The following is a 22,883-nucleotide window of genomic DNA, read 5'->3' as shown; positions in this document are numbered from 1 at the left end:
TGAACAGTTGGGAAAGACACTTCGATGGGGAAATACAATAATCACGGCAAGTTTATTGATATATGTACGTGTGTGGCTATAGATAGGTTTGATTTGATTTTATATTAATATATCTCGTTTTTTTGTATTTCTGTATTGTTTTTGTATTAGTTGTAGTTGTTCTTGAATAAACGAGCTGTAAATATTCAACACATTCTGCTTTCCTGCTTGCTTGTTATTCAATTTAATCATTATTCATTATTCGTTATGATCTATGCTTATTCTCTCATCTATACACATCAACATCTGGTTTTGTTTTGCTATCACATTGAATTGTTACATTTATAGTAGTAGTTGCGTTGCGTTGCTTTGCTTGCTGCTCTGCTGCTGCTGCATGTTGCCTGCTTAAAATCTTTAAAACATCATTTAAATTTTATCTCAAACATATAGGTATACATCTGTATCAGTATCCGAGTCTGTCTCTGTATTTTGTATTTGTTCTGTGTATCTGTGTGTGCTTGTGGATTGTTGTGTTGTGTTGTGTTTGTTGTAGTGTCTGTCTGTGTTGGTGGTGGTGTACAAAACTAAATGTTTAACATTTTGCTGAACATTCAACGATCTCTTTCGTTTATACAAATTACATTAAAAATTGCTTGCGCTTTTTGTAACTACACACTAAAGTTTAGTGGCTGTTGCTTAGTTCCTTATTCTCTCTCTCTCACGTATTTCTCTCAATCGCTTATTCTTCTCTTCTTTTTTTTTTTTTGATTTTTTGTTGATTTTTCATTAATCGGTTTAAAATATAGAAATAATATGTGTATACATATAGGTATAATATATATCTGCTTCTTTCTCTCTCTCGTTCTCTATCTCACTTTCGCGTAGTGTAAAATATATGTAAAACGTATGTTGTATATATATATATATAGATTGATTTTTATATATCTGTGTATATATATGTATAGATTTTGTATGCACTCCTATGCTGTTGCAGTATGTCTATGCTTAGGCCTATGCACGTTTCGCTTAATCCTCTGTAGTAGTAGTTGTAGTTGTGGTAGTTGTAATAGTAGTTGTAGTAGTAGTATTGGTATCCTGCAGCTCTTCAAGAGTTGGAATATCGTCTTGTAGTTTCAGCACTTGCAACCTTGGGTTATAGTGCCCGGCTAAATAATATGTATCATTGTTATCGTATATGGTTTGATATTGCTTCGAGTCGGCTCCAAACTTGTCCACGTAGCTGACAAACTGCAGCACCTCGCAACGATGCGAGATTGTCTGCACATCGTTCTCATCCTCGTGCGGCGACTCGAACAGAGCACCCTGAAAGCGAAATAAATACTCATTAGTGTCTAGCGATTATACGAGTATGTGTTGTTGAATCGCACTCACCGGATATTTAAGGCTTGGACAGCCTGTGGTCTCTTCCGGATGATAGAACCACGCCACGCGCACCACTCTGTTGCCGGCTGTGGTCTCCCACATGGACTCGATGCGCCCAATGTAGGGTCGATCCGGTCTACCCGTCGATAGAAATACTGCACAGTCCCCGACCTAGACAGCGATCAACAATTAGTTGCATATTCTATTGAAATTGGAGTGAGGCTGTTGCTTACCGTTATAGTCTCCTTGCCCCTTTTGATTGTTTTGTAAAATTGCTTTCTGGCACGCCCCTTAACGCCTGCCTTGCGGTAGGCGGTTCCAAACCAACCCCATAACTGCCGCTCCGGCAGAAAGGCGGCAATCTTGCTGCTGCCTTTGGAGTTATTGTGCTCCACCAGATCGTCGCCCTTGACCTGCAACACAGAAAGTCGATTAGTGATTGAAACTTTTCATTTGAGATACAATTCTTACCTCATCGGACACCTCGGACATTAAGTTCGACGTCGTCTCCTCCTCCATGTCCAATTGTTCCGCCTTTACCTTGACCTCCACTTTCACGCGTTGCGCAGTCGCCAAGGCAGCTGAGTGTTCTTCAACTGCTGGCAACTCTGGCTGCGTCGTCGTCATGTATTCCTGAGCCATTGGCGGCTCAGCCTCTTCGCTGGCATTCTTTCGATGATGCTTCTTATGCTTCTTGCGCTTCTTGTGCTTATGATGCTTCCGACCGCCGTCATCCAGGCAGCTGCCTTCACCAGGTGCGGCCACCTCGCTCTCACCATGCTCTCCATGTTCATGCTGGAAACCATTCGACTCCGTCGACTGGCCAATTCCATTCTGTGCCTTCGTCAGCTTCTTCATGCTCTTCTTGAGGCGCTTCTTCTCGCTGCGTTGCGTGAACAACTCCATGGTAGCTGCCAACGATGTGGTGTTATCGCTGCTCATGCTGAAGCCATGATGGCTGTGCCCATCCTCTGCGCCCAGTGCAGTCGTCTGCTCCGATGCGCTGCCTGCTCCACTGTCGCCACTGCGCAGCGCTCCGCGCTTCTGCTTGCCTACAGAGTAAAGGGGATTATCGTTGTACTCTGCACCGTGGTCGTGATCGTGGTCGCGATCATGATCGTGGAATCGGGACGGGAACAAGGCGTAAACGAATCGGGGCATAAGGGAAGAGGAAAACGAAAAAAGACAACAAACAACATAGTAAATAAAGAGTTGACGCACACAGAAAAAACACAGAGAGACAAGTCGCAAGATAGGACAGAGAGTTGGCAATCGCAACTCTGGGATCTGGCTAGCGCACCTGCAATCGGATAGTTGCTGAGGAGCAGGCGAATGTTCTTCAAGCGGATCCTGCCGCTGTCGCCGTCATCAAACTCCACGCTGACAAAGTCCTGCGGCGGCGTCGTTGTTACCGTTATTGGAGGCGCATCCTCGGCAGCTTCCGACTCAATGGCTCGGCCTGGATAGAGACAACGGTACTGCTGACTCCAGTAAGCGCACAATCTCGTGCCCACTGGCACACTCTCCACACTCTTTGGCTCCACCTCGAGTATCTGCAACAGATACAGATGATTACAATAAGAATTACCGATTTAGAGAGACTCTAGTGTCTGCGACTCACCGTATCCTTGAGTATATCCTCGCGTGACATCACATGCGACTTGTTGCCACGCTCGCCGTCCAAAGTGATTGAGTAGACGTCAGGCGGACGGAGCGGCTTCATCACGCCCGCATAGAACAGACCGCCCATGTCGGTGAGCACTCGCGTCTCATCCCGATACAGATGCTCGCTGGTCAGCTGCAGCTCGGCATCAGCGGCACTCAAGCGTCGCTTTGCTTCTGTGGCAAGCTGTGCATCGGCCGCGCTGGCTTTCAGTTTGCGCTCCTTGCGAGCCGCCGACTTGGAGGAGTGTGTTGAGTACGACGCGTGTTTATGCGAGGAGCTGGAAGAACTGGAGGAGGTAATTGGTGCAGCGGCGACGACGGCGACGGCGGCGTCCAGAGCACTCGGCTCTAGGCGCACGAACGACGATGACGTCGTGGTGCTTGGCGAGCTGTTGCTGTTCGGCAAGGTACTTGACTCCGCCTGAGGCTGCGACTGCGGCGGCGGTGGTGGAAACGAGTGCGTCTGCGACTGTGTTTTGTCTGGGAATCGCAGGAAACTCGACGCTTGCAGATTGCCGCTCGAGAACTTGGGGAACTTGTAATCCCTCAACGGCGATGAGGTGCTGCAAGGAGAGAATAAAGAGTTGCAGCTGCTGTTCTAATCACTTGAAAGGTCTTTTGACTTACCCTAGAACATTGGACAGCGTTGAACTGAGCGTCAGCTGCGGCTGCTGCAGAGGCATCGACTGTTGCTGCTGTTGATGTTGCTGCTGCTGCAGTAGCTGAAACTGCTTGGAGCACTTCTTCTTTTTCTTGTGCTTGGAGATCTCCTCGAGCTTCTGCTTCTTCTTGCGATACTTGCGTGACATGTCCGCCAGTCGCATGCGCATGCTGTTGTCCATGATGTTGAACACCTCCTGGCCAAAGCGCTGCGCATAACTGGGATCCATCGCATGCAGCGCACTCCGCAGCTCTGACTGCAACTCCTCATCCTGCAGATCCGGCTCCTGTTGCAGCTGTTGTTGCTGCTGCAGCTGCAACTGCTGCTGCTGCCGACTCATGCTGTGGCGTCGCTTCTTCTTGCTCTTCTTGCTGCAGCGCGAGGACTTGCGACTCTGACAGTCGCCAGCGACCGACGAGCTAGACTTGGAATGTTTGTGCTTCTTGCGCTTCACGGGCGTTCCCTCGCCCCCAACAGCGCCTGCTGCTGCTCCACTGGACGTGCTTGGCAACTCAATGCCCTGCATTGAGGGAAACGACGATGGGGAGCTCAACAACAACTGTTGCGGCGTCGTCGTCGACGTCATGGCTGGCGGTGAGTTGCATGCTTCATTGGGCGGTGTGTCCACTCGCGGATGGTGAGGTGAGGGTGTCCGAGAAGTGGGCGTGGCAAAGAGGCTGCTGCCCTGCACCACCTCCTCCTGGATGCGTTGCTCAGCCAAGGCACAGAGCAGCTTCAAGCCGCCCAGCGGCTCAGGCTGCGCTGCCTCCACCTCCACATCCATCATCGGCTGCATCGCCGACGTCGGCGTCGCCTCCAGAAGCGTGGGAGGTTCTGGCAGCGGCAATGGCGGCACCAGGGCCTCGCAATGTTCCATCGGCTCCTGCTTAACGCGCAGCAGCGGCGTGCTGTTCGTGCTGATGTTTGAGAGCAGCACCAGACCGGTCAGATCCTCAGGAGCCGTCTGTTGCTGCTGTTGTTGTGGTTGTTGTTGTTGCTGTTGCTGTTCTTGGGGTTGTGTAGGGGGAGCAGCTGCTTCGATCTGGCCGCTGCTGGCTGCTGCACTGGCACTAAAGATGTCACTGGGACTCGTTTGGGTATGGCACTCGTTCGGTTGATTGGCATTGGAGATGGCATTGGCTTGGGTTTGGATATGGGCATGGGATTCACTGGGCTTCGTCAGCTCCAGCGGCAGCTGTGATTCGTGCGCCTCCTGCGTCGCTTTCAGCGGACAGGAGGAGTTCTCATCCTCACTGCACACGGGCGTATCCGTCTGGATGTTCACATCCTGCATCTGCGGCAGCAGCATTGCGGTGCCCAGCCGCGGCGGCGTCTGCGGCGTCAACGGCGCATGCAACTTAAAGTTCAGCGCCGTCTCGTCGCAGGGCGTGGTTGCGTCGCCCACAATCCCAGTGCCTGCACCAGCTGCCGCGCCATGCATGGACAGATTGAGCAGGGCAGGTGTGCCGGGAGCGCTGGGCGCCGTCTGGAAGAGTATTTGGTGCGGCGCCGTCGCCACCTGCTGCCCCAGCTGCGAGGCTGTGGGTTCCATGGTGGCCGAGGTGGGCGGCGTGGGCAGACGCATCAGGTTGAGCGCTTGCTGCTCATTATCACGGTTCGAGGCCTCTGTCAGGGGCAGCGGCAAAGGGAGCGGCAAGGGTAGCTGCAATGGCAAAGGCTGCGCCACCGAGTAATCCTCCAGCTTGAGCGCAGTGGGCGGCAACAGCAACGAGTTCATGGGCAGCGGCTTCGGCGTCACCGCGGGCGGCTGAGCGGGCAGACTGAGGAACCGTGAGCTGCTGCTGCTGGTGCTCTGGAGACTGCTGAGGCTGCTGCAGCTGCTGCTGCTGAGGCTGCTCGTGCTGCTCGTGACTCCAGCACTCAGATTGATGGTGGAGTTGGTCGTTGTGGTGCTGCTGCTCTGCTGCTGATTGGCCGAGGCGGTGGCGGTGGCCGCTGCGGCCAGGTACAGCTGCAGCGTGGAGGCATATGAAGGCGTGGCGCCCAACGTGGAGTGGGCGCCCATCGACGGGAAGATAAAGTTGGGTGCGGTTGGCTGCAGTGCAGCAGCTGCCGCGGCTGCTGCCGCCGCCGGGTTGCCGCCTGTTGTTGCCTGAGGTATGTAGGCCGATGGCCAGACGAAGGCTGCCGCCGCCGCCGCCTGTTGGAACGGATCTGTGGGCGTTAAGAGGGGAAAATTTGATATGCCTGCTGTGCATAGTCGAGTTTCGAGTTCGGTTTCGATTCGAGATTGGAGTGGTTTCAGTATAGTTTATGGATTTTTGGAGGGAGGGAAGAAAAGCGGAGTTATAAAAGCATGAATTAGTTTTGTTTCCAAATCAAGTTAACTTAGCTAGGATACGAGTACGATACGAGTACGATACGAATACGATGAATACAATGAATACAAGCATTAGTAATGAGCGTGTGTACTTGATAGATGACTGTAGATGTGTGTTTGAGGGCCGGTTTCTCATGTTCAAGTTAAAGTGTCAGTTAGTCATAGTATATATAAATTTATAGTGCAGATAAAAGCAACTGTTCCTGTTATCTTTTCGCACTCGAAGCGCTTCTTATGCTTTCTCGTTAGATGACAGCATTTTATTACCTATTCTACTTTGTCTTATTATCGAGAGAATACATTTTATACTGCAAGCCAACCTTTGGAATATCGGGAATGCTAACTTGAGGTCGAGAAACCGGCTCAAAGTGTTAATACAACAACTACGATTAGCGGCGGAGAATTATCAATGGCATCGATAATTCTCCAGCTGAATATACGCTTATGTTACGAGTAGATGATGGAGACAGGACTTACCAAGCGCTGCTGGAGTTGCAGGGAGCAGCACAACCTGGCCGCGACTGGAATCGCGTGAGTATTGCAAGCCCACCGTGGCGGGCGACATGGAAATCACTGATTCAATGGGCAATGCATCTACAAACAAAGCCAACGAAATCAACATGTACAATAAATAAATAAATAAAGTAATCGAAATCGAATTGAAGAGGGAAACGTGCGTAGAGTGCACACAGGTGTTTTTTGGGGGATCTAACTGGAAGCAGAAGAGCAAGTAGCAGAAGAGGGAAGATGGAGTTACACTCACTTGGATACTGCCAGAAGGTTGATGGTGCCCGATTAATGCCCGCCGCACTCAGCGCTAACTCCTCAGCTGTGGCGGTTCCTGTGGTCATCAGATCGCCGTTGCCCGTGAAATACAGATTGCCGCAACTGGTGGCACCTGCAACAGTATTCAGGAATTTAGAGTATATTCTATAAATATGTTATTCCCTAGTTGCTAATCGCTGCTACTGCTGAGTGCAAGTCTTGCTACTTTACAACTCGACGTTCAATTATTTAATAAACTTTTTGTTTTACACCACAGGCAGCAATCCATTCAGCTCACCTCTGTATGTGTGTGTGTGTGTGTGTGTGTGTGTGTGCTTGTCTTTTGTAAGGGAGAGTGCGAGAGAGAAAGAGAGAGCTGTGTGTATACGTAAAATATTGCAATGTCCTTGAACTATGCATTTGACGACCCCAACTCAAACCCCAACCCCAGCCCTGTCATGACTCTGAGACTTGCTGCCTACCTCCTGCCATAATCCGACCCACCGGGCGAACCACCCTTAGTCAGTAGTCAGTGGCAGGATAATTTTGCAGAAATTCGATTAGAGCGCACACACAGCGCACTAATTGCATTACATTATGGGACTATTAAGAACCTCAGATTGATGTACAACAAACGCCCCCGTCGAAGGACGCGCTACAGAATGCAATTAGCGTTCCACTTTTTGGGATAACTAACCATCAGGATATACAGAAATACACCCGGACGCACAGTCATCACACTCGCATCGCACTTAGCGAGTGTGGTATAAAAATAGAATACGAATACGCACAGCAGTCAATGGGAGGGCGTCACCGCCATATGTTCACATACCCAAGCCAAACTAATCCAAACCCGTGTCCAATCCCAAACCACTTACGCGTGTCATATTGCTTAGCCTCGCTTTTGCTCTCGCTCCTGCTGTTTCAACTTCTGCTTCTGTCGCTGGCTAGACGACGAAGCATCCCTTTCGAGCAACTAACCCTCTGGCTAGAGCTAGACAGAACCACAATTTCCAATCTCCGCCTCAGCCTAAGCAGCTGTCCTTGTGCTCACCTCACCTCATCAGCCAGCACTTCCGCAAGAAGGAACCAGAACATGAAGGATACAAGCTACCGTCAAAAGTGATCGACTTTAAGATACCCGCTATCGCTATACAGTACTTGCTATGTTAAAGTGCAGTCGAAAGCTCTGTTAAGAAAAGTGTCTACTCTGATACATTTTTCACTATAGCCGAAAACCCTTGGTTAAATATTGAATTGTAATTACGCTACAACTGCTTAGAAATAGCAATTATAAAATAGTTAATCTAACACTCTCGATCTGAAATTCTGTGTCAATTAAAACGCACAACACATGGCTGAATTTGTATCGTTTGATTATATACGATACACATATCCTGGTAGTCAGTAAGTGATAATACTTCTCTACCCTTTGGGTAGTGGGTATAACGACAACGCCAACACACCACCTCAGGGCAAGGAGTCAAAGTTACGCTCCCACGCTCTTGGATAAAGTCAGTCAAGCGACCAGCAAAAAAATCAACCACACTTCCTGTGCGTAATCCATCTTTTGATTTGCCAACTCATAAATGCGACGCACAAGATACTCTGTACAAAATTCAATTACTATTCAGCAGAATCCCAATTGCGCTAGCCTTCATCTTTCACCTGCACCCAACCCTTAGTTTAACGTTTCAATCTTCTGTGGCACAAGTCAGGCTGTCACAACATTCACATCATATGATTTTTGCCCTGTCAAATCCCTAAAGGGGGTGTTTACAGCCCTTCTAAACGCCGCACTCTACACTACGGACCAAAACACACCCCTAACTAACTGATGGAATTCTTTCATATCGCCGAAATCCTATTATAGCAATAAACCAAACTGGCGTCCAGCTTTGCACAATTTTAACGATAACGGTTGCCGTCTCTGGGGACTCACGACAAAGATGGAGAATGGAAACGGAGAATGAGAATGAGCCACGTTGATTAAGCCAAACAAACAATCATTAGAAAACCCAAATCTGCGCTCTCAAATTCAATTAGATGAGAGCCGCCCGGTCTAGAATAATAAATTCTAGCTGAAAGCACCAATTACATCTCTTTTGGCACAATTTGGAGCAATAACAACATGTGCAAGAAGATATGAGATCTCTTGATTTAAGGGATGCTGCATATCATAGCAATCGATCCATATTTTGTGAACATAAATATATGTAAACAGCATTTTGTAGACTAAGCGAGCAATTATTTCCCGCAGCTTCATCTGTAATTTCAGATCTCAGATAATTTCTAGACAATCTTTGCAGCCTCCTAGCTTCTAATATTATGGCTGTGCTCTAATGTTCATTCAGTAAGTCTTGATTAAGATTGTGAATCCACTTTTGGGGTTGCACTAAATTGCCAGCATTTCGTGCACTGATGAGTCATGCCTCACTCTCCACACTCCTCTTGCAATAAGCAAAACCATTGATCTGTTAACAAGTGTCGTCCCCCTCTTGGTGCAGTCAAAAGAAGCATCAAAGGCATTTCCTTTAATCAGAGAGGAGTTTGCTTACCCAGATCAGTGACGCGTATGCCGAAGCAGTTCATGTCCTTATTGAGTGGCTGCTGCAAGGGCAGCGTGGCTCCACTGTTAACCATGCCGCTAGACGCCTCCTGCGGTCGTTTCCGTGCCACAGCAATGCCAATGGGCACCGAGTTGTCTGTTGGGATTGGGTTGAGAATGATACAAATTAGCATCGTAATTTAAGTGAAGCCCTGGCAAAACTCACTTGTGCTTGTTGTGGACTTCTCCAGGTCGGCTACCTTGGGTGAGGAGGCTTCAATCTTGACCAGCGTGGTAAGCGTTGATGCCGACATCGTTTTGGAAGTAGCCGATGCCGTTACCGACGACGAAGTAACGCTGCCCAGGCCAAGCGAAGTGGATGCCGTCTGCAGCTGGTGATGATGATGTTGTTGATGCTGCTGCTGTTGGTGCTGCTGGGGCTGATGGCAATTGTTGGAGCTAATCTCAGACACCTGACAGGGCTCCCGCTTGATCTGCACAAAAGTATACGAGGAGTTCGTTTGCTGGTGATGATGATGCTGCTGCAACGGCAAAGGCAACGGCAGCGGTGCCGTCGCTCCAGCTGCAGCTGCAGCAGCTGCACTCATATACTGGGCATGGCTGGGCATGGCAGCGAACTGCTCCAGATGCAGATGCGGGTGCGTGGCCACTCCAGCTCCACCTGCAGCCCCAAGTCCCGCTGCTGGCGTCGTCGTGGAGGGCACTAGAAATGTGGCAGCCGAGGAACTCAAGACATCAGCGCTGCTGTTTGTTACATTTGTTGCATTGAATGTGGCCATTTGTTGACGTTATTACCGTTGTTGTTGTTGTTACTATTATTATTACGCTTGTTGCTCTGTTGTTGTTGTGGGTGTAGGGATCAAGACTCTAGCTTAACTCTACAAGTCTAGCAAAGTCCCCGGGGACTGCGACGATGACTTGCTGCGGCGCATATGCTTCACACATACATATATAAGTATATTTCATATATATGTACACTCTACTAAACATCTATTATCTTCTGCGGCACGCACACACACACACACACACGTTCGCACACTCGCACACAGTCTACATTTTTACGTGTTTCGTTTTGCCAACTCTTTGGTGCAACACATTTAGCGGGCGTTTGTTTGCATATTGTCAACTCTTTTATGCTTTTGATTATAAATAAATGACATAATCCACGCGCGACGTACGTATGCAACTTGCAATATCTACAAACACACACACATACATACATATACGAATGTATGTACAAACTGGACCCGTGCTAGGTTCACTACAACGGCGGTGGCGGCGATGGCGACGACAGAGGTGCGAAGGTGGAGGCAACCGATCCCCACCACAAACGCAAGCGATTCAACGTTGTGTATGTGTGGCGCGTCCTCAACCAAGAATTTCGCACTGCGATCCCACCTATTAAAATGGCACGCACTTAACCGCGCGTTTTTTTTTTGCGAATTAGTAATCCCTGGAAAAAAGTCCACGGGAGACAAAAAAAAGCAACTTTTCAAGTTTTCACTGTTTGGCAAGTGACCAGGGTGACCGCAAGTGCAATTTGTAAATATACTTTTTAAAGTCGAAAAATTAATACCAAAATATACCACTCTCGAAATTCTAGTTTGGCTACACTTTGTCTGGGTTCGAAAAATGCGTATAGAAAGGCGCCACTATTTAAATTATTTGTCGATTCGCAGTTTTTAGAAATTTCACAAAAAAAATTGTGCACAACACCATAGTGGTCCCTCTTAAGATAATCATATTCGCCACAACAAACGTAAAAGCGACAGAATTGCTTTTAATTTCAAACATATTTTTATTTTTTATCCGATACTTTCAGCTGAACGATAGATATATAACAGTCGGAACTGGTGGAGTGTCATACATTTATCGATGGCAATCGTCGATAAGGTATCGCTTAGAGTTGCCCGCGTTTAGCAAATTTTTAAATAAGTAGAGAATAATAAGATATTTAATGAAAATCATATACAGCAATTATTGCTGTATTAGTTTATTGTAAGTTACATAATTCTTATTGTAATGTCACGTACGATAATCATAGCTGTAATCTTTGCTGTTGTTTGTATAAATATGAAGGATTGTCAACTAAAACTACAAAAACGAACGGCGAGGCAAAGATCCTTGGCCAGTCCCGTCCTGTTCCGTATCGGAACCCGATGTGGGCGAAGTCCAATCGAATAATCGAATTTTAATAATAATGTAATAAGCTACTTTGCAACATTATAACAAGTCATAGTTGACCACTCTAGAGCTTAGTCTATTTATCTACAGGTAAATGCGTCGCAGATCTTTTGGGGTGGTTATGGAATTGCATTGGGGACACAGCTTACGGGCGCCTAGAGTCTGGAGCCAGCACTGTTCACAGTGGACATGCCAGCAGGATACGGAGATGGCGGGATTCTTGTAATCATCGATGCAGATCAGGCACTTGAACTTGCTTTGTGCCTGCTTCTCATACAGACGTAAGCGAGCTTTCAGTGACTCGATGATTTGCTGCTGGTTATGGGCTTGATTTTGAGTTGCAGATCTGCTGCTACGCGACGTCGAAGGTGTCGTTCCTTGAGATGTGGATGGTTCCAGGCTAGCCGCTGTGGCTGCCTCATCCATTGCTTCAGTCGTTTGCTCATTTGTCTCGCTAGCGGAATGGTTGACATTGCTGCTTTTCGGCGTCTCATTGGAGGATATAAGCCGCCTCACGTAACTGGTCACATCCGCTTCCGAAACACCGCCTTCGTCGGCGTCCTCATTCGCCAGCGGTATGACATCTGCTTCTCCATATTGCGTAGGTCCATAGATGTGAGTATCATCCTCGTCGACATTTACATCATCGTCATCGTCGTTCGCCTGCTGCCCGCCATTATATTTGATTGTCTGGCCCAGACTCAATGACCCGTAACCACCCTGAACGAGTGTCGAGACCCGTATGCGCTTCTGGCCTGCCCATTCGTATTCCTCGTACTCCTCGCTGTCGTCATCGTCATCACTTGATGCCTGCTGTCGCTCTCCGTTGCTTTGCCCATTGCGGCGACTTGACCGCAGACACTGATTCGCATGCTCTTGAATCTGTGCCTGTGGGAAGTTCTTATTGCACACTGGGCAGATGCAGCTGTTGCTGGTGCTGGTAGTTTCCTGAGTGGCTTGGCTGGTTGCAGGGGCTGTTGCAAGTGCTGGGGCTGATGGAGGTGGTGGAGTGGGTCGCTTGCGTGTTCGTTGTCGCTGTCGCGCTTGTCTGTTGCGTTGCACACGTTGAAACACAGTCCAGGGCTTCCGCTGTCCACCTTCGACTGCTGTCGAATTTGATTCTGTTGTAGTTGTCGTTGTCGTTGTAGAAGCTGTTGCTGATGCAGCTTGAGATGCTGTTGTTGTGTCTGTGGAACGCAATTGCATGCTATGCAATCGATCCATTTCGACTTGGCAGTGATCGGCAACCTGACTGCGCTTGATTTTCGCATCGCAGGTGGGACATATCACATCCTCCTCACTACTGGCGAGCGTAAAGTTTTCGGAGTTGGGTACTGTGTCGGTTGCCATTGTGTGTGAACGTTTTGCAACCCAATTAATAACTAGCAACCTCGGACTGGAACTGTTTACCACTCCCCGTGCTTAACGTGGTAAATTTGGGTTTGATCCCGTTTATAATCCCGGATTTAAACTTCAGTTTTTTTTTCGCTGAGACTACAAAAAATAAAAAACAAACGCGACGCCGATATAGAGATGACACTACATCTGCAAAACAATCGGAAGAGAACAGAGTGACCGCAATTTGCAACAGAGAATGTACTGAGAAAAATACTGACAATTTTTTCTTTTACGATTCTTAGTTAGGTTATATGTTTTGAATTTTAATCATTCAAAATTATTAAGAAAACCTTCACAATTTAATTAATAAATTGAAAAATAAAAGAGATCCTACATTACAACAGTTGTTTAGGATTTATTTATACCACAGGGTATATTACAATTGTTAAATTTGCCCTGTGGCAGTGTGACCAAAATACGAAGGATATAAAAGGAATCAAATTTCAAATGAATGCGGGTGAAGCAAACCGTTAAAACACACAACCTATACAAACAGATGTCTGACTATAGATATTCTGACACTGTAATTTATTTTAATAGCTGGGCAGGAAGATTCATTGTTGCAAATTCCCTCCCCAATTATCCTGCAACTGATGGTGTCAGATTAAAATGTGACTAGCTTTAGTTTAAGCCATGAAATAAATATTCTTCAGTTATTATTACAACCGGCAAGAATGATGTGGTTTAATATTAGAAGTTATATCGCTTCAGATATGCTTAAACTGTACTCGCTGATAGTGGAGCTGGCACTAAGAACAAGAAGCATCTTTTATTATAATCCAAGTGGGCTAGAATGCAACTGGAGGTGGTTGCAACTGCATAACTTCACCAACCATCCACAGTTGGTGTGGAATTCCGCACTGCCCTTTGTCCATCTAAATCGCCTCTTCAATAATGAGCTATTTGTACTGGCATGCTTAGATGCGGATTTAGCTAGGAACGAGCTAACAGGATTGTTGTCCAGTCTAAGTCATTTAACGAACTCCAAAGTTCTCATTGAACTGGTTGGTAACAAAAGCGTGGAACCGCGCTCAAAGGACTCCCTAGTCAGAGATATTCTCTTGCAATTCCGAAAGAAGAATATGCTCAACGTCGTGATATATTTTAAGTCCACATCGCATCCCTTGTTTCTCTACAGCTATGACGCATTCCCCCAATTCACTCTTCGGCAGCGGGGCTTCACAAAATCGCGCGGAGATCATTTGTATCCCAGGCAAATCGAGAATGTCAAGGGATACATTTTGCGAGTCATCCACGATTTTTCAGAACCAAACACCATTATTTATTACGACGCTAATGGGAAAGAGCTTATTCGAGGATCTCTATGGGATTTTATAGCTAACTTTGCTTCGACAATTGGTGCCAGGTTGAAGGCAATAGAACCAACGTGGCCCCATGGTCGCCATCTGGGTGACTCGTATATGCTGGAGCTCACTAAGAACAATAGTGTGGACATCGGTCTCTTCACTGCACAGGTCGACGAAAGATATTCAAATAGGTAAGCATTTATCTTTCCCTGGATGGTAAAACTAAAGTTTTATTTAAATTTAAAATATTACTATAATCTAGGAAATGAAGTCTTTTTGAAAAATGTAATCATATTTTTTCTAGATTCTACCAATACTCGTTCCCCATCCTGTATGCCAGCTGGTGCGTTATGATGCCCTTGGAGCGTCCTATCCAAATCCCAGCCATATTCAAGCACATTCTATGCACTGGCACCATGGCATTCCTGATGATAGCTCTCATCTGCTATTGGCTGTCATCGTTGGGGTCTCTCTTTCGTTTACAGCGTTGGAATCGTTATTGGCGTTTATCTCCCAGGCTATTGGCTTTGCTCTTTGTCTGCCTCTGCCAGGCGCAGCTGATGTTCTTGTTGATCATGCATCCACGACAGTTGCCCATCGACAGCTTTGACGCTTTGCTCGCCTCGGACTTGCGCATTCTTGGCGTGAGTTCGGAATTCTATTTGCTGGATGCCGCCTTTCGAGCTCGCTATGCTGCGGCCTTTCGGTTGACCTCCAATGTTAGTGAATTCTTCGAGCTGCGAAACAGCTTCAACACTAGCTGGGCGTATAGCATCACTTCCAACAAGTGGACTATGATGGAGGCACAACAAGAGAATTTCCAACGCTCCGTCTTTCGTTACTCGGACCTCTGTCTGCATGAAAGTCTACCCTACAGCATTATTCTCGACGAGGACTCTGTGTACTATCAAGCGCTGATGTTCTACTCGATGCGGGTTCACGAAGCAGGACTCTTGGAAAAATGGGTTCGCAATAGTTTCTATGACATGGTGGAGGCGGGTCGCATGCACCTAACGGACTACAGCGTAACTATTGAACCGCGACCCTTACGTCTGCCGGACTTTCAGATTCCGTGTCGTTATTTTGTCTTTGGCATTATTATGGCTCTAGCTGCATTTATGATTGAACTTCTCCGCTTCTATATCAATGTATTCTTAGAAAATCTTTGAAATTGTAGTCGGGTTATAAATCACAATCACATTTACCACCCTCGAAAAAATTAATATCAACGCCAGTATCTATGAATTCTTTAGTCACAGATCTTATCGCTATATATTATTACATGCATATGCTTTTTTTTTTTGATTAAAATAATAACTAAATGATAACAAAGATAGGTGCACTGTTACCTAACTGGGCAACTTAAGCAAATCAGAAATTATAAACAGAAAATTAATTATGTCAGCAGTACTTAATAAATATAAAGCAAATAAAGATTATATAAATTGAATCTAAGGATATACGAGAAGTTTATGTACAGTATTGCTGGTAGCGTTTTAATCTTCTCCTGACTGTAGTGCGATGACTTGGCGCCTAGCCAGGCTGTTAGGGTGACCTCCAAGCCTCTCCGTATATTTTTGTGCAATTGCCTGAATTCTATCGCCAATTTTTGGTACTTCCTCCTCAGATCCACCTCAGCCTCTTGGCTTGAATTACTCGTATCGAATTGTTCTTCTTAGTATTCCTGTAATTCCTGGAATAGACTTTCCAGATGCTGTCATTTCGACTGTAGAATTCTCTCCAGAATTTTATATTGTACATTATCTTATGTTAAATACTCATATAATACGTATATATATATATATATATATATATATATATATATACATATATATATGTCTGATTGTCCGTCTGTCAATCAGATAGACGGCATGACTGTATTGTCTTGGCTGTTGACCCTGATTATGAATATATGTATATACTATATGACAATAATATGGCGATATTAGGGGAAATAGTATTTGCACGTCATTTCCACTTATTATGGTGGTGCAGATAATCCCAATAAAAGAATTAAAAATTGCGTTTTCTTTCATATAACGGCTATGAGGTGGAGAGTTGTGGGAGAAAGAAAAGTTGAGAGGACTGGAACTTGAGTGCTTTAAAGCTTTAAAGAATTCTTACGCTTGAGCACATTGCGGGTGAGCAAAAAGCATTGAGAGCTTTTAGGTCGGCGGAGCGGAGAGTGTGCCACTCACCTACAATGCGCTCACCTCAACTCTACTTGATCTAACGTCAGTTTACTTCAGACTTTAGCTGCAGCGAAATGGATTCTACGGGTCGGACAAATAATAATAGTAATAATAATAATGAAGGCAAGTGGACTTCAAATCCTACCATCACCTACAACTCATTAATGCAAAATCGGTATGCTGTGGAGTACAACATGCAACACAAAAATCGTGGAACGGCCATCATCTTCAATCATATGGAATTCGATGCCAGACTAAATTTAAATCCCCGAGACGGAACAGAAGTGGACTGTGCCAGATTGCAGAGTGTCCTAAAGCAACTCCACTTTGATGTTTATTCATACGATGATCTTTGTCACAAGAAAATTGTTGAAACAGTTGCGAAATTAGCTTCGCAAAATCATGAAGATAGCGATTGCATCCTAATTGCGATTTTATCGCACGGCGAAAAGGGTCTTATCAACGCACGCGACGTTCAGTATAAGTTGCAGGATATTTGTGAGCTCCTCTTGCCCAGCAAGTGTCCAAGCTTAGCAGGCAAGCCAAAGCTCTTCATTGTGCAAGCCTGTCAGGGGGACAGCACCGATCCAGGTGTACGCCTTATTGCAACAGAGAGCTTGTCTTCCAATAACTACACGATTCCAATGCATGCGGACTTCTTGATTGCCCAAGCTACAATTCAAGGCTTTGTCTCCTGGCGCAACACCAAATTTGGTTCTTGCTTTATACAAAATCTATGCACCGAACTTGAGGAAAAAAGCAAAGACTGCGATCTGCTCACCTTGCTGACATTTGTGTGCCGTCGTGTAGCCGTAGACTTCGAGGGGTGCACCTCAGAAAAGCAAATCCCCAGTATTACAACAATGCTGACGCGCAATCTCTTTTTTAGAGATGGGCCCTAGACTTCAACTTTAGTTAAAACATGTGATTTACTTACTGGAACAAAATATATACATATAATTTCAAATAAACAACGACTTTGTCGTTATACGATGTGTCACCTCTAATACTGTTAAAATAACAGCTGTGCTCTGTTACTGCAATATGTGCGAACTAAATGTTAGCTGTAAGCATTTTAATTTAGCATAGCTCGCATTTTGTTTTAATTTTTTATTAATTTACTATGGTAATTGATAATTATTTCTACGGACCACAAGCTTAATTAAAAAAAAATTTTTTTAACTATTGAAAATGTTTAAATAACGAAAATAACCAACTGTTAATAACAGAGATCAAACATGTTAAGCTGTAGGACGCCGAGAGCATAACAGAAAACAATTATTGTGAGCACAAAAACAAGAAGAACAACAACAACAGCAGCCGCAGCTGCAGCAGCGACGCCACAACGAACAAAAGCAAAACTGCAACAACTACGCTGCAGTTTCACGTTGCATTCCTTTGTTACAACAACACAACAAGTTTTCGCACGCTCCCAGCAAGAAATCGTAATCGTAATAATTTGTAATCGCGATAATATCAATTGTTCTCCAAGCAAAGAAGGGACATTTCCGTTGCCTACGCTGGACAATACACCGCTAAGAGACTAAGAGTGACTCATCACAATTCATATTTCACAATGGCCGATAAGAACAACGAGATCGAAATCGAAATCGAGTCCACTGACCAGGTAGGAATTCGCGAGGTGGCTACCAATACAGATGACTTGACCGACGCTTTTGGCTCCGTCGGAGGTGCCTCCACTTCATCCTACCACAACAACAGCTACGGCAGTGGCGCCATTGGCCAACTGGCCAACTCCAATGGCTATGGCTCCTCCGCGTCCAGCTACCACAAGTACGTGGCCAAGATGGTCACAGATCGTCATGCTGCGGAGTATAATATGCGGCACAAGCATCGCGGCATGGCGATCATCTTCAACCACGAACACTTCGATGTGCCCACCCTGAAATCGCGAGCGGGCACCAATGTGGACTGCGAGAATCTGTCGCGTGTGCTGAAGCAGCTGGACTTTGATGTGACAGTGCACAAGGATTGCCGCTACAAGGAGATCTTGGGTGCCATCGAGTATGCGGCTTCACAGAACCACGAGGATAACGACTGCATCCTGGTGGCCATTCTATCGCACGGAGAGATGGGCTACATCTATGCCAAGGACATGCAGTACAAGCTGGACAACATTTGGAGCCTCTTCACTGCCAATCACTGCCCCACCTTGGCGGGCAAGCCCAAGTTGTTCTTCATCCAGGCCTGCCAGGGTGATCGCCTCGATGCGGGCGTCACCATGCAACGCGGTCGCACCGAGACCGACGGTGACTCGTCCATGAGCTACAAGATACCCATCCACGCCGATTTCCTCATCGCCTACTCCACCATCCCGGGCTTCTACTCGTGGCGCAACACCACACGTGGCTCCTGGTTCATGCAGAGCTTGTGCGCCGAGCTGGCCGCCAACGGGAAACGACTGGACATGCTCACCTTGCTGACGTTCGTCTGCCAGCGTGTGGCCGTCGACTTCGAGTCCTGCACCCCCGACACCCCCGAGATGCATCAGCAAAAGCAAATTCCCTGCATTACCACAATGCTAACGCGCATTTTGCTGTTCAGCGATAAGCAGAAAGCACCGGCCGGACGTGTTTAGGATGCTGACTCACACCTTGATTGCTGGTTTAGGTATCGGTGGAGCATGCGGGCGGCATGCGGCGGTGTGATATTTAATTGCAGATTTGCTAGTATCAATAATTACTCAACGACCGACTCTCTCTCTCTCTCCGTCTCTCTATAACTATAAATATTAGCAAATATTTTATACAACTAGCTGTAGCTTCTATGTATTTGCCAGCTCCTGCCATGTCTTTGTCCAAGTCCACGTCCATCTGTCTGTCCCTAATACTTAAGCGTAATGTTTTAATCTGTTCTACTTACACACTATTTTTTATAACCTGCATTTGCAACTTAATCCTCATATTTACTCTATATACTTTAAGGACAAATTATAAATAAAAGTTTTTACCAAGCAAATTGAGCATTTATCTTTGTCTCCCACTGAATCTAGATATATTCTATACTATATTAGCAAATATATTACAAATAGTTGTAATTTCTATGTCCATGTCTATCGTTCATAATCTTTAAGCATCTCTTAATATATTTTTTATAAATGGAAATTACAAATAAAAATTTCTACCACAAATTTTGATCGTTTACCTTTATAAACTCAATCAAGCTATAAATGTTATAGTATATTCTATATAAATATGCGAATCCTTTAGCTTTTATAAACCGTATTTCCCAATCACATAATCTTGTATTTACTCCACACTTAGTTTAAGAGAATTGAACAAACAAAAGTTTCTACCAAAATTGAGCATTTGACCTTTGGCTCCGACTGTGGATCACACCATATGGAGCAGAGGGAGGCAGGCAGGCAGTTTATTTGGAGCGTCCAAGTGCAACGACTTCAACTGAAAAGGAATTGACGGATGTGTGACAAAATCAGTGAGTTGAGCTGACCTTGCTTCTGAATTCTGTATTCTGAATTGTGAGTTTGTGACTTGTGGTTGTGATTCAATTTATTGTTAAAAGGCTTGACACGATCAACTCCAAAAAGCGACATTCAGTTTCACTTAATCTAGGGGAAACTACTCGGCGATCGGATGAGAGATTAGCAAGCAATCTTTAGGGGGCTAAGCTAGATAAATGCACGTTACTGATAATCATTGTTTTATATAGTATATATATGGTAATTAACAACGTAGAATTTTGCTCACAATTTTGCATCTTAGACGTGGCCGCCTTCCTTCAGCTTGGCCACCAAAGCATCCACATCGGCAACAACGGCGCCAGCTTGACGCACTGGCGGATCTTCCACGGAGATGATCTCAATGCGTGGCGTGGTATCGACGCCCAGATCCTTGGGTGTCACCTTCTTTAGAGGCTTCTTCTTGGCCTTCATGATGTTGGGCAAAGTTGCGTAACGTGGCGTATTCAGGCGCAAGTCAGCGCTCAGCACAGCCGGCGTCTTAGTCTTAATGGTCTCCAGACCACCGTCGATTTCGCGCACAATCGTCAAGCCTGCGTCCGTCTTCTCCACCTTGTTGCAGAACGTGGCCTGGGGCCAGTCGAGCACAGCGGCTGTCATTTGAGCCGTCTGGTTGGCATCATCATCGATGGCCTGCTTGCCGAGAATCACCAGATCCGCTTTCTCTTCCAGCGCCAGCTTGGCGAGAATCTTGGACACGTGCACCGGCTGCAGCAGCTCGTACTCTGCTGCTGGGACCTCCACATGGATGCCGCGATCCGCACCCATGGCCAAAGCTGTGCGGATAACCTCCTGGGATTGCGTGGGACCCACGGAGACGGCGACAATCTCGCCAGCCAGCTTCTTCTCCTTCAGCTTGACAGCTTCCTCGACGGCGATCTCGTCGAAGGGATTCATCGAGTGTTTGACGCCCTGTGTGACAACGCCATTCTTCTCGGGCTTGACGCGCACCTGGGGATGGATGCAAGAGAGTGAGCAACATTAATTAATATTAATAAAAACGATTACGCAAAACGAAGCGCAACAAGTGATAAGAGGAAGCAACAGGCGATTCTTTCTCTCTGTTTTCATTTCTCCAATCTTACCTTGACGGCATAGTCGATCACACGCTTTACTCCAACCAAAACACGAGCCATTTTCTAATTAACGACAAATCAATAATTTATATTTTTGCGATTTAATAATCGTGCACTATGCAAATATATTACCTCTCAAGCAGCCACAGACAGAGATTGTCTAAAATGCAAGGGGAGGGTTGGGGGTCCAAAGGTTGTATTCGTCGCGGCGTTGCCAGACTTCTAAAAAATAGTGAAGCCAGACCAATTTCTAGTTAGAATTTAATGCTCGATCATAAACATGCACATTAGCGCCATCTTCCGATTGCCAGAATGTAAAACAAGCAATAATAATTGAGATTAGATAAATAGTTGAGCTCTGAGATTACCTAAGATTAGTAAATTGAAACTTGGAATATTCTGGGTTTGTACACTTAATAAATATTATTATATTCTTGCACAATTCGTTCGAGGAATTGGCGTAAGAAAATTTAATTTTGCTCGCTGCTATTAACAGCGTACTGTTAAAACCGGCAGATGAATAAACAGCTGATTGACGCAACCAGAGTGAAAGCGGATTTGCCGACAAAACACAAATAATCCATTCCACGTCCAAACATGACTTCGACTACTCCTCTGGTTATGCGCATTATGGCGCTGTCCATCAGCACAGCAAAGCGAGCCGGAGTCATTATTCGCGATGTGCTAAAACAGGGCGACTTGGGCATCGTCGACAAGGGCAAGAATGATCCACAAACGGAGGCAGATCGATCCGCGGAAAAATGCATTATTGCCTCCCTTTCGAAGAAGTTCCCCACCATTAAGATCATTGGAGAGGAGGGTGGCACCGATTTGAATGTGTGCGACGATTGGCTGGTCAGTGAACCGAATGAATCTTTCCTACAGCAAAGCTGTCCAGCTGCGTGGCAGGATGCACAACCCGAAGACTTTGTGATATGGGTGGATCCCTTAGATGGCACAGCGGAGTACACACAGGGTAAACTAAGGACATACTCCTACATATATGTATTCAACTCACTCTCACTTCTTTGCAGGATTTGTAGAGCATGTCACTGTGCTGATTGGCGTCGCCATCAAGAACTCTGCAGTTGGCGGAATTATTCATCAGCCTTTCTATCAGCACGCCAGTGGGGAAATTGGACGCACCATCTGGGGACTCAAGGGTCTGGGCACGGGCGGATTTACACCAGTGGCGCCGCCAAAAGATGAATTCATTATTACCACCACAAGATCGCACTCCAATGCGCTGCATCAGCGGGCAGTGGATGTGTTTAATGCCTCGAAGGTGCTCAAAGTAGGCGGTGCTGGTTACAAAGTACTCCAGCTGCTAGAGGGCAAGGCGCATGCTTATGTCTTCGCCACTCCCGGCTGCAAGAAGTGGGACACCTGCGCTCCGGAGGCTGTTCTCGAGGCGAATGGTGGCACATTGACCAACATCAATGGCGAACACTATGAATACCATGCCGATGTGGAGCACGTCAATCGCCGAGGTGTCTTGGCCAGTGTGGGAAGCGACCACAAGGAGCTGGTGGAGAAGATTCCTCTGGATGTGCGGCAGGCAGTGGGAAGCAAGTAGATACTTATTGTTCCCTTTTATACGTAACATTTGCACTACAGAAAAACATTTATATTCTTTGACAAGCACTGGTTGAAGTCTGTCTTTAACTCAATTTGACTAAGACATTAAATTCAAATTTTAAATAGAGAAATAAGGCTTTAAGCCTTTTTTATTGAACTATGAAATGTCGTTAACTATGTTGAAACTCTTCATGCAATATCAATGGATTGAACTCAAGCACATTGATTAAAGTAGGGCATCATTGTTCCACTTTTTTGTTTAGCTAATCAACCAGTAAAGTAGAGA

The 22,883-nt window shown here is 46.0% G+C and overlaps 7 protein-coding genes across 16 annotated transcripts; 4 read left to right on the top strand and 3 right to left on the bottom strand.

Annotated features, from left to right (window-relative positions):
- Positions 1-33: 33 nt before the first annotated feature.
- Positions 34-10,877, bottom strand: LOC117574056 (protein winged eye). Of its 6 annotated transcripts, none has more exons than XM_034257669.2 (11): positions 9,569-10,877; positions 9,353-9,499; positions 6,793-6,927; positions 6,507-6,623; positions 3,655-5,899; positions 2,984-3,590; positions 2,663-2,915; positions 1,834-2,414; positions 1,596-1,775; positions 1,372-1,533; positions 34-1,302 (listed from the first exon to the last, which is right to left on the bottom strand). In XM_034257669.2, exons 1-11 carry the CDS (start codon positions 10,140-10,142, stop codon positions 1,006-1,008), a joined length of 5,298 nt encoding a protein of 1,765 aa, XP_034113560.1. In that variant the 5' UTR covers positions 10,143-10,877; the 3' UTR covers positions 34-1,005. The 6 variants fall into 6 exon arrangements, with proteins under 6 accessions (XP_034113560.1, XP_034113558.1, XP_034113559.1 ...); XM_034257667.2 differs by having other exon boundaries at positions 1,834-2,444; positions 9,569-10,876; XM_034257668.2 differs by having other exon boundaries at positions 1,834-2,444; positions 3,655-5,896; positions 9,569-10,876.
- Positions 10,878-11,360: 483 nt separating this feature from the next.
- On the bottom strand, positions 11,361-13,099 carry LOC117575738 (E3 ubiquitin-protein ligase Rnf220). Its single transcript, XM_034260087.2, has one exon. It carries the CDS (start codon positions 12,895-12,897, stop codon positions 11,632-11,634), a length of 1,266 nt encoding a protein of 421 aa, XP_034115978.1. The 5' UTR covers positions 12,898-13,099; the 3' UTR covers positions 11,361-11,631.
- Positions 13,100-13,615: 516 nt separating this feature from the next.
- LOC117574482 (uncharacterized) lies at positions 13,616-15,421 on the top strand. Its single transcript, XM_034258319.2, has 3 exons — positions 13,616-14,443; positions 14,557-14,712; positions 14,770-15,421. Exons 1-3 carry the CDS (start codon positions 13,620-13,622, stop codon positions 15,419-15,421), a joined length of 1,632 nt encoding a protein of 543 aa, XP_034114210.2. The 5' UTR covers positions 13,616-13,619.
- A 1,130-nt stretch (positions 15,422-16,551) lies between these two features.
- LOC117575229 (caspase-like) lies at positions 16,552-17,492 on the top strand. Its single transcript, XM_034259357.2, has one exon. The coding sequence runs from the start codon at positions 16,609-16,611 to the stop codon at positions 17,344-17,346; it is 738 nt and encodes a 245-aa protein (XP_034115248.2). The 5' UTR covers positions 16,552-16,608; the 3' UTR covers positions 17,347-17,492.
- A 513-nt stretch (positions 17,493-18,005) lies between these two features.
- On the top strand, positions 18,006-19,454 carry LOC117573582 (caspase). Its single transcript, XM_034256869.2, has one exon. The coding sequence runs from the start codon at positions 18,021-18,023 to the stop codon at positions 19,041-19,043; it is 1,023 nt and encodes a 340-aa protein (XP_034112760.1). The 5' UTR covers positions 18,006-18,020; the 3' UTR covers positions 19,044-19,454.
- A 254-nt stretch (positions 19,455-19,708) lies between these two features.
- Positions 19,709-21,269, bottom strand: LOC117573584 (electron transfer flavoprotein subunit beta). Of its 5 annotated transcripts, none has more exons than XM_034256874.2 (4): positions 21,152-21,269; positions 21,029-21,082; positions 20,173-20,894; positions 19,709-19,866 (listed from the first exon to the last, which is right to left on the bottom strand). In XM_034256874.2, the coding sequence occupies exons 2-3, from the start codon at positions 21,077-21,079 to the stop codon at positions 20,184-20,186; spliced, it is 762 nt and encodes a 253-aa protein (XP_034112765.1). In that variant the 5' UTR covers positions 21,080-21,082; positions 21,152-21,269; the 3' UTR covers positions 19,709-19,866; positions 20,173-20,183. The 5 variants fall into 5 exon arrangements, with proteins under 5 accessions (XP_034112765.1, XP_034112764.1, XP_034112763.1 ...); XM_034256873.2 differs by lacking the exon at positions 19,709-19,866 and adding an exon at positions 19,957-20,111; XM_034256872.2 differs by lacking the exon at positions 19,709-19,866 and adding an exon at positions 19,957-20,093.
- Positions 21,270-21,470: 201 nt separating this feature from the next.
- LOC117573583 (3'(2'),5'-bisphosphate nucleotidase 1) lies at positions 21,471-22,745 on the top strand. Its single transcript, XM_034256870.2, has 2 exons — positions 21,471-21,995; positions 22,054-22,745. Exons 1-2 carry the CDS (start codon positions 21,617-21,619, stop codon positions 22,593-22,595), a joined length of 921 nt encoding a protein of 306 aa, XP_034112761.1. The 5' UTR covers positions 21,471-21,616; the 3' UTR covers positions 22,596-22,745.
- The last annotated feature ends 138 nt before the right edge of the window (positions 22,746-22,883 follow it).

The sequence above is a fragment of the Drosophila albomicans genome, chromosome 2R, assembly GCF_009650485.2.
Source record: "Drosophila albomicans strain 15112-1751.03 chromosome 2R, ASM965048v2, whole genome shotgun sequence".
Classification (NCBI taxonomy): domain Eukaryota; kingdom Metazoa; phylum Arthropoda; class Insecta; order Diptera; family Drosophilidae; genus Drosophila; species Drosophila albomicans.
Note: the sequence above shows the minus strand (reverse complement) of the source record. Positions and strands in the feature narration are given on the sequence as shown.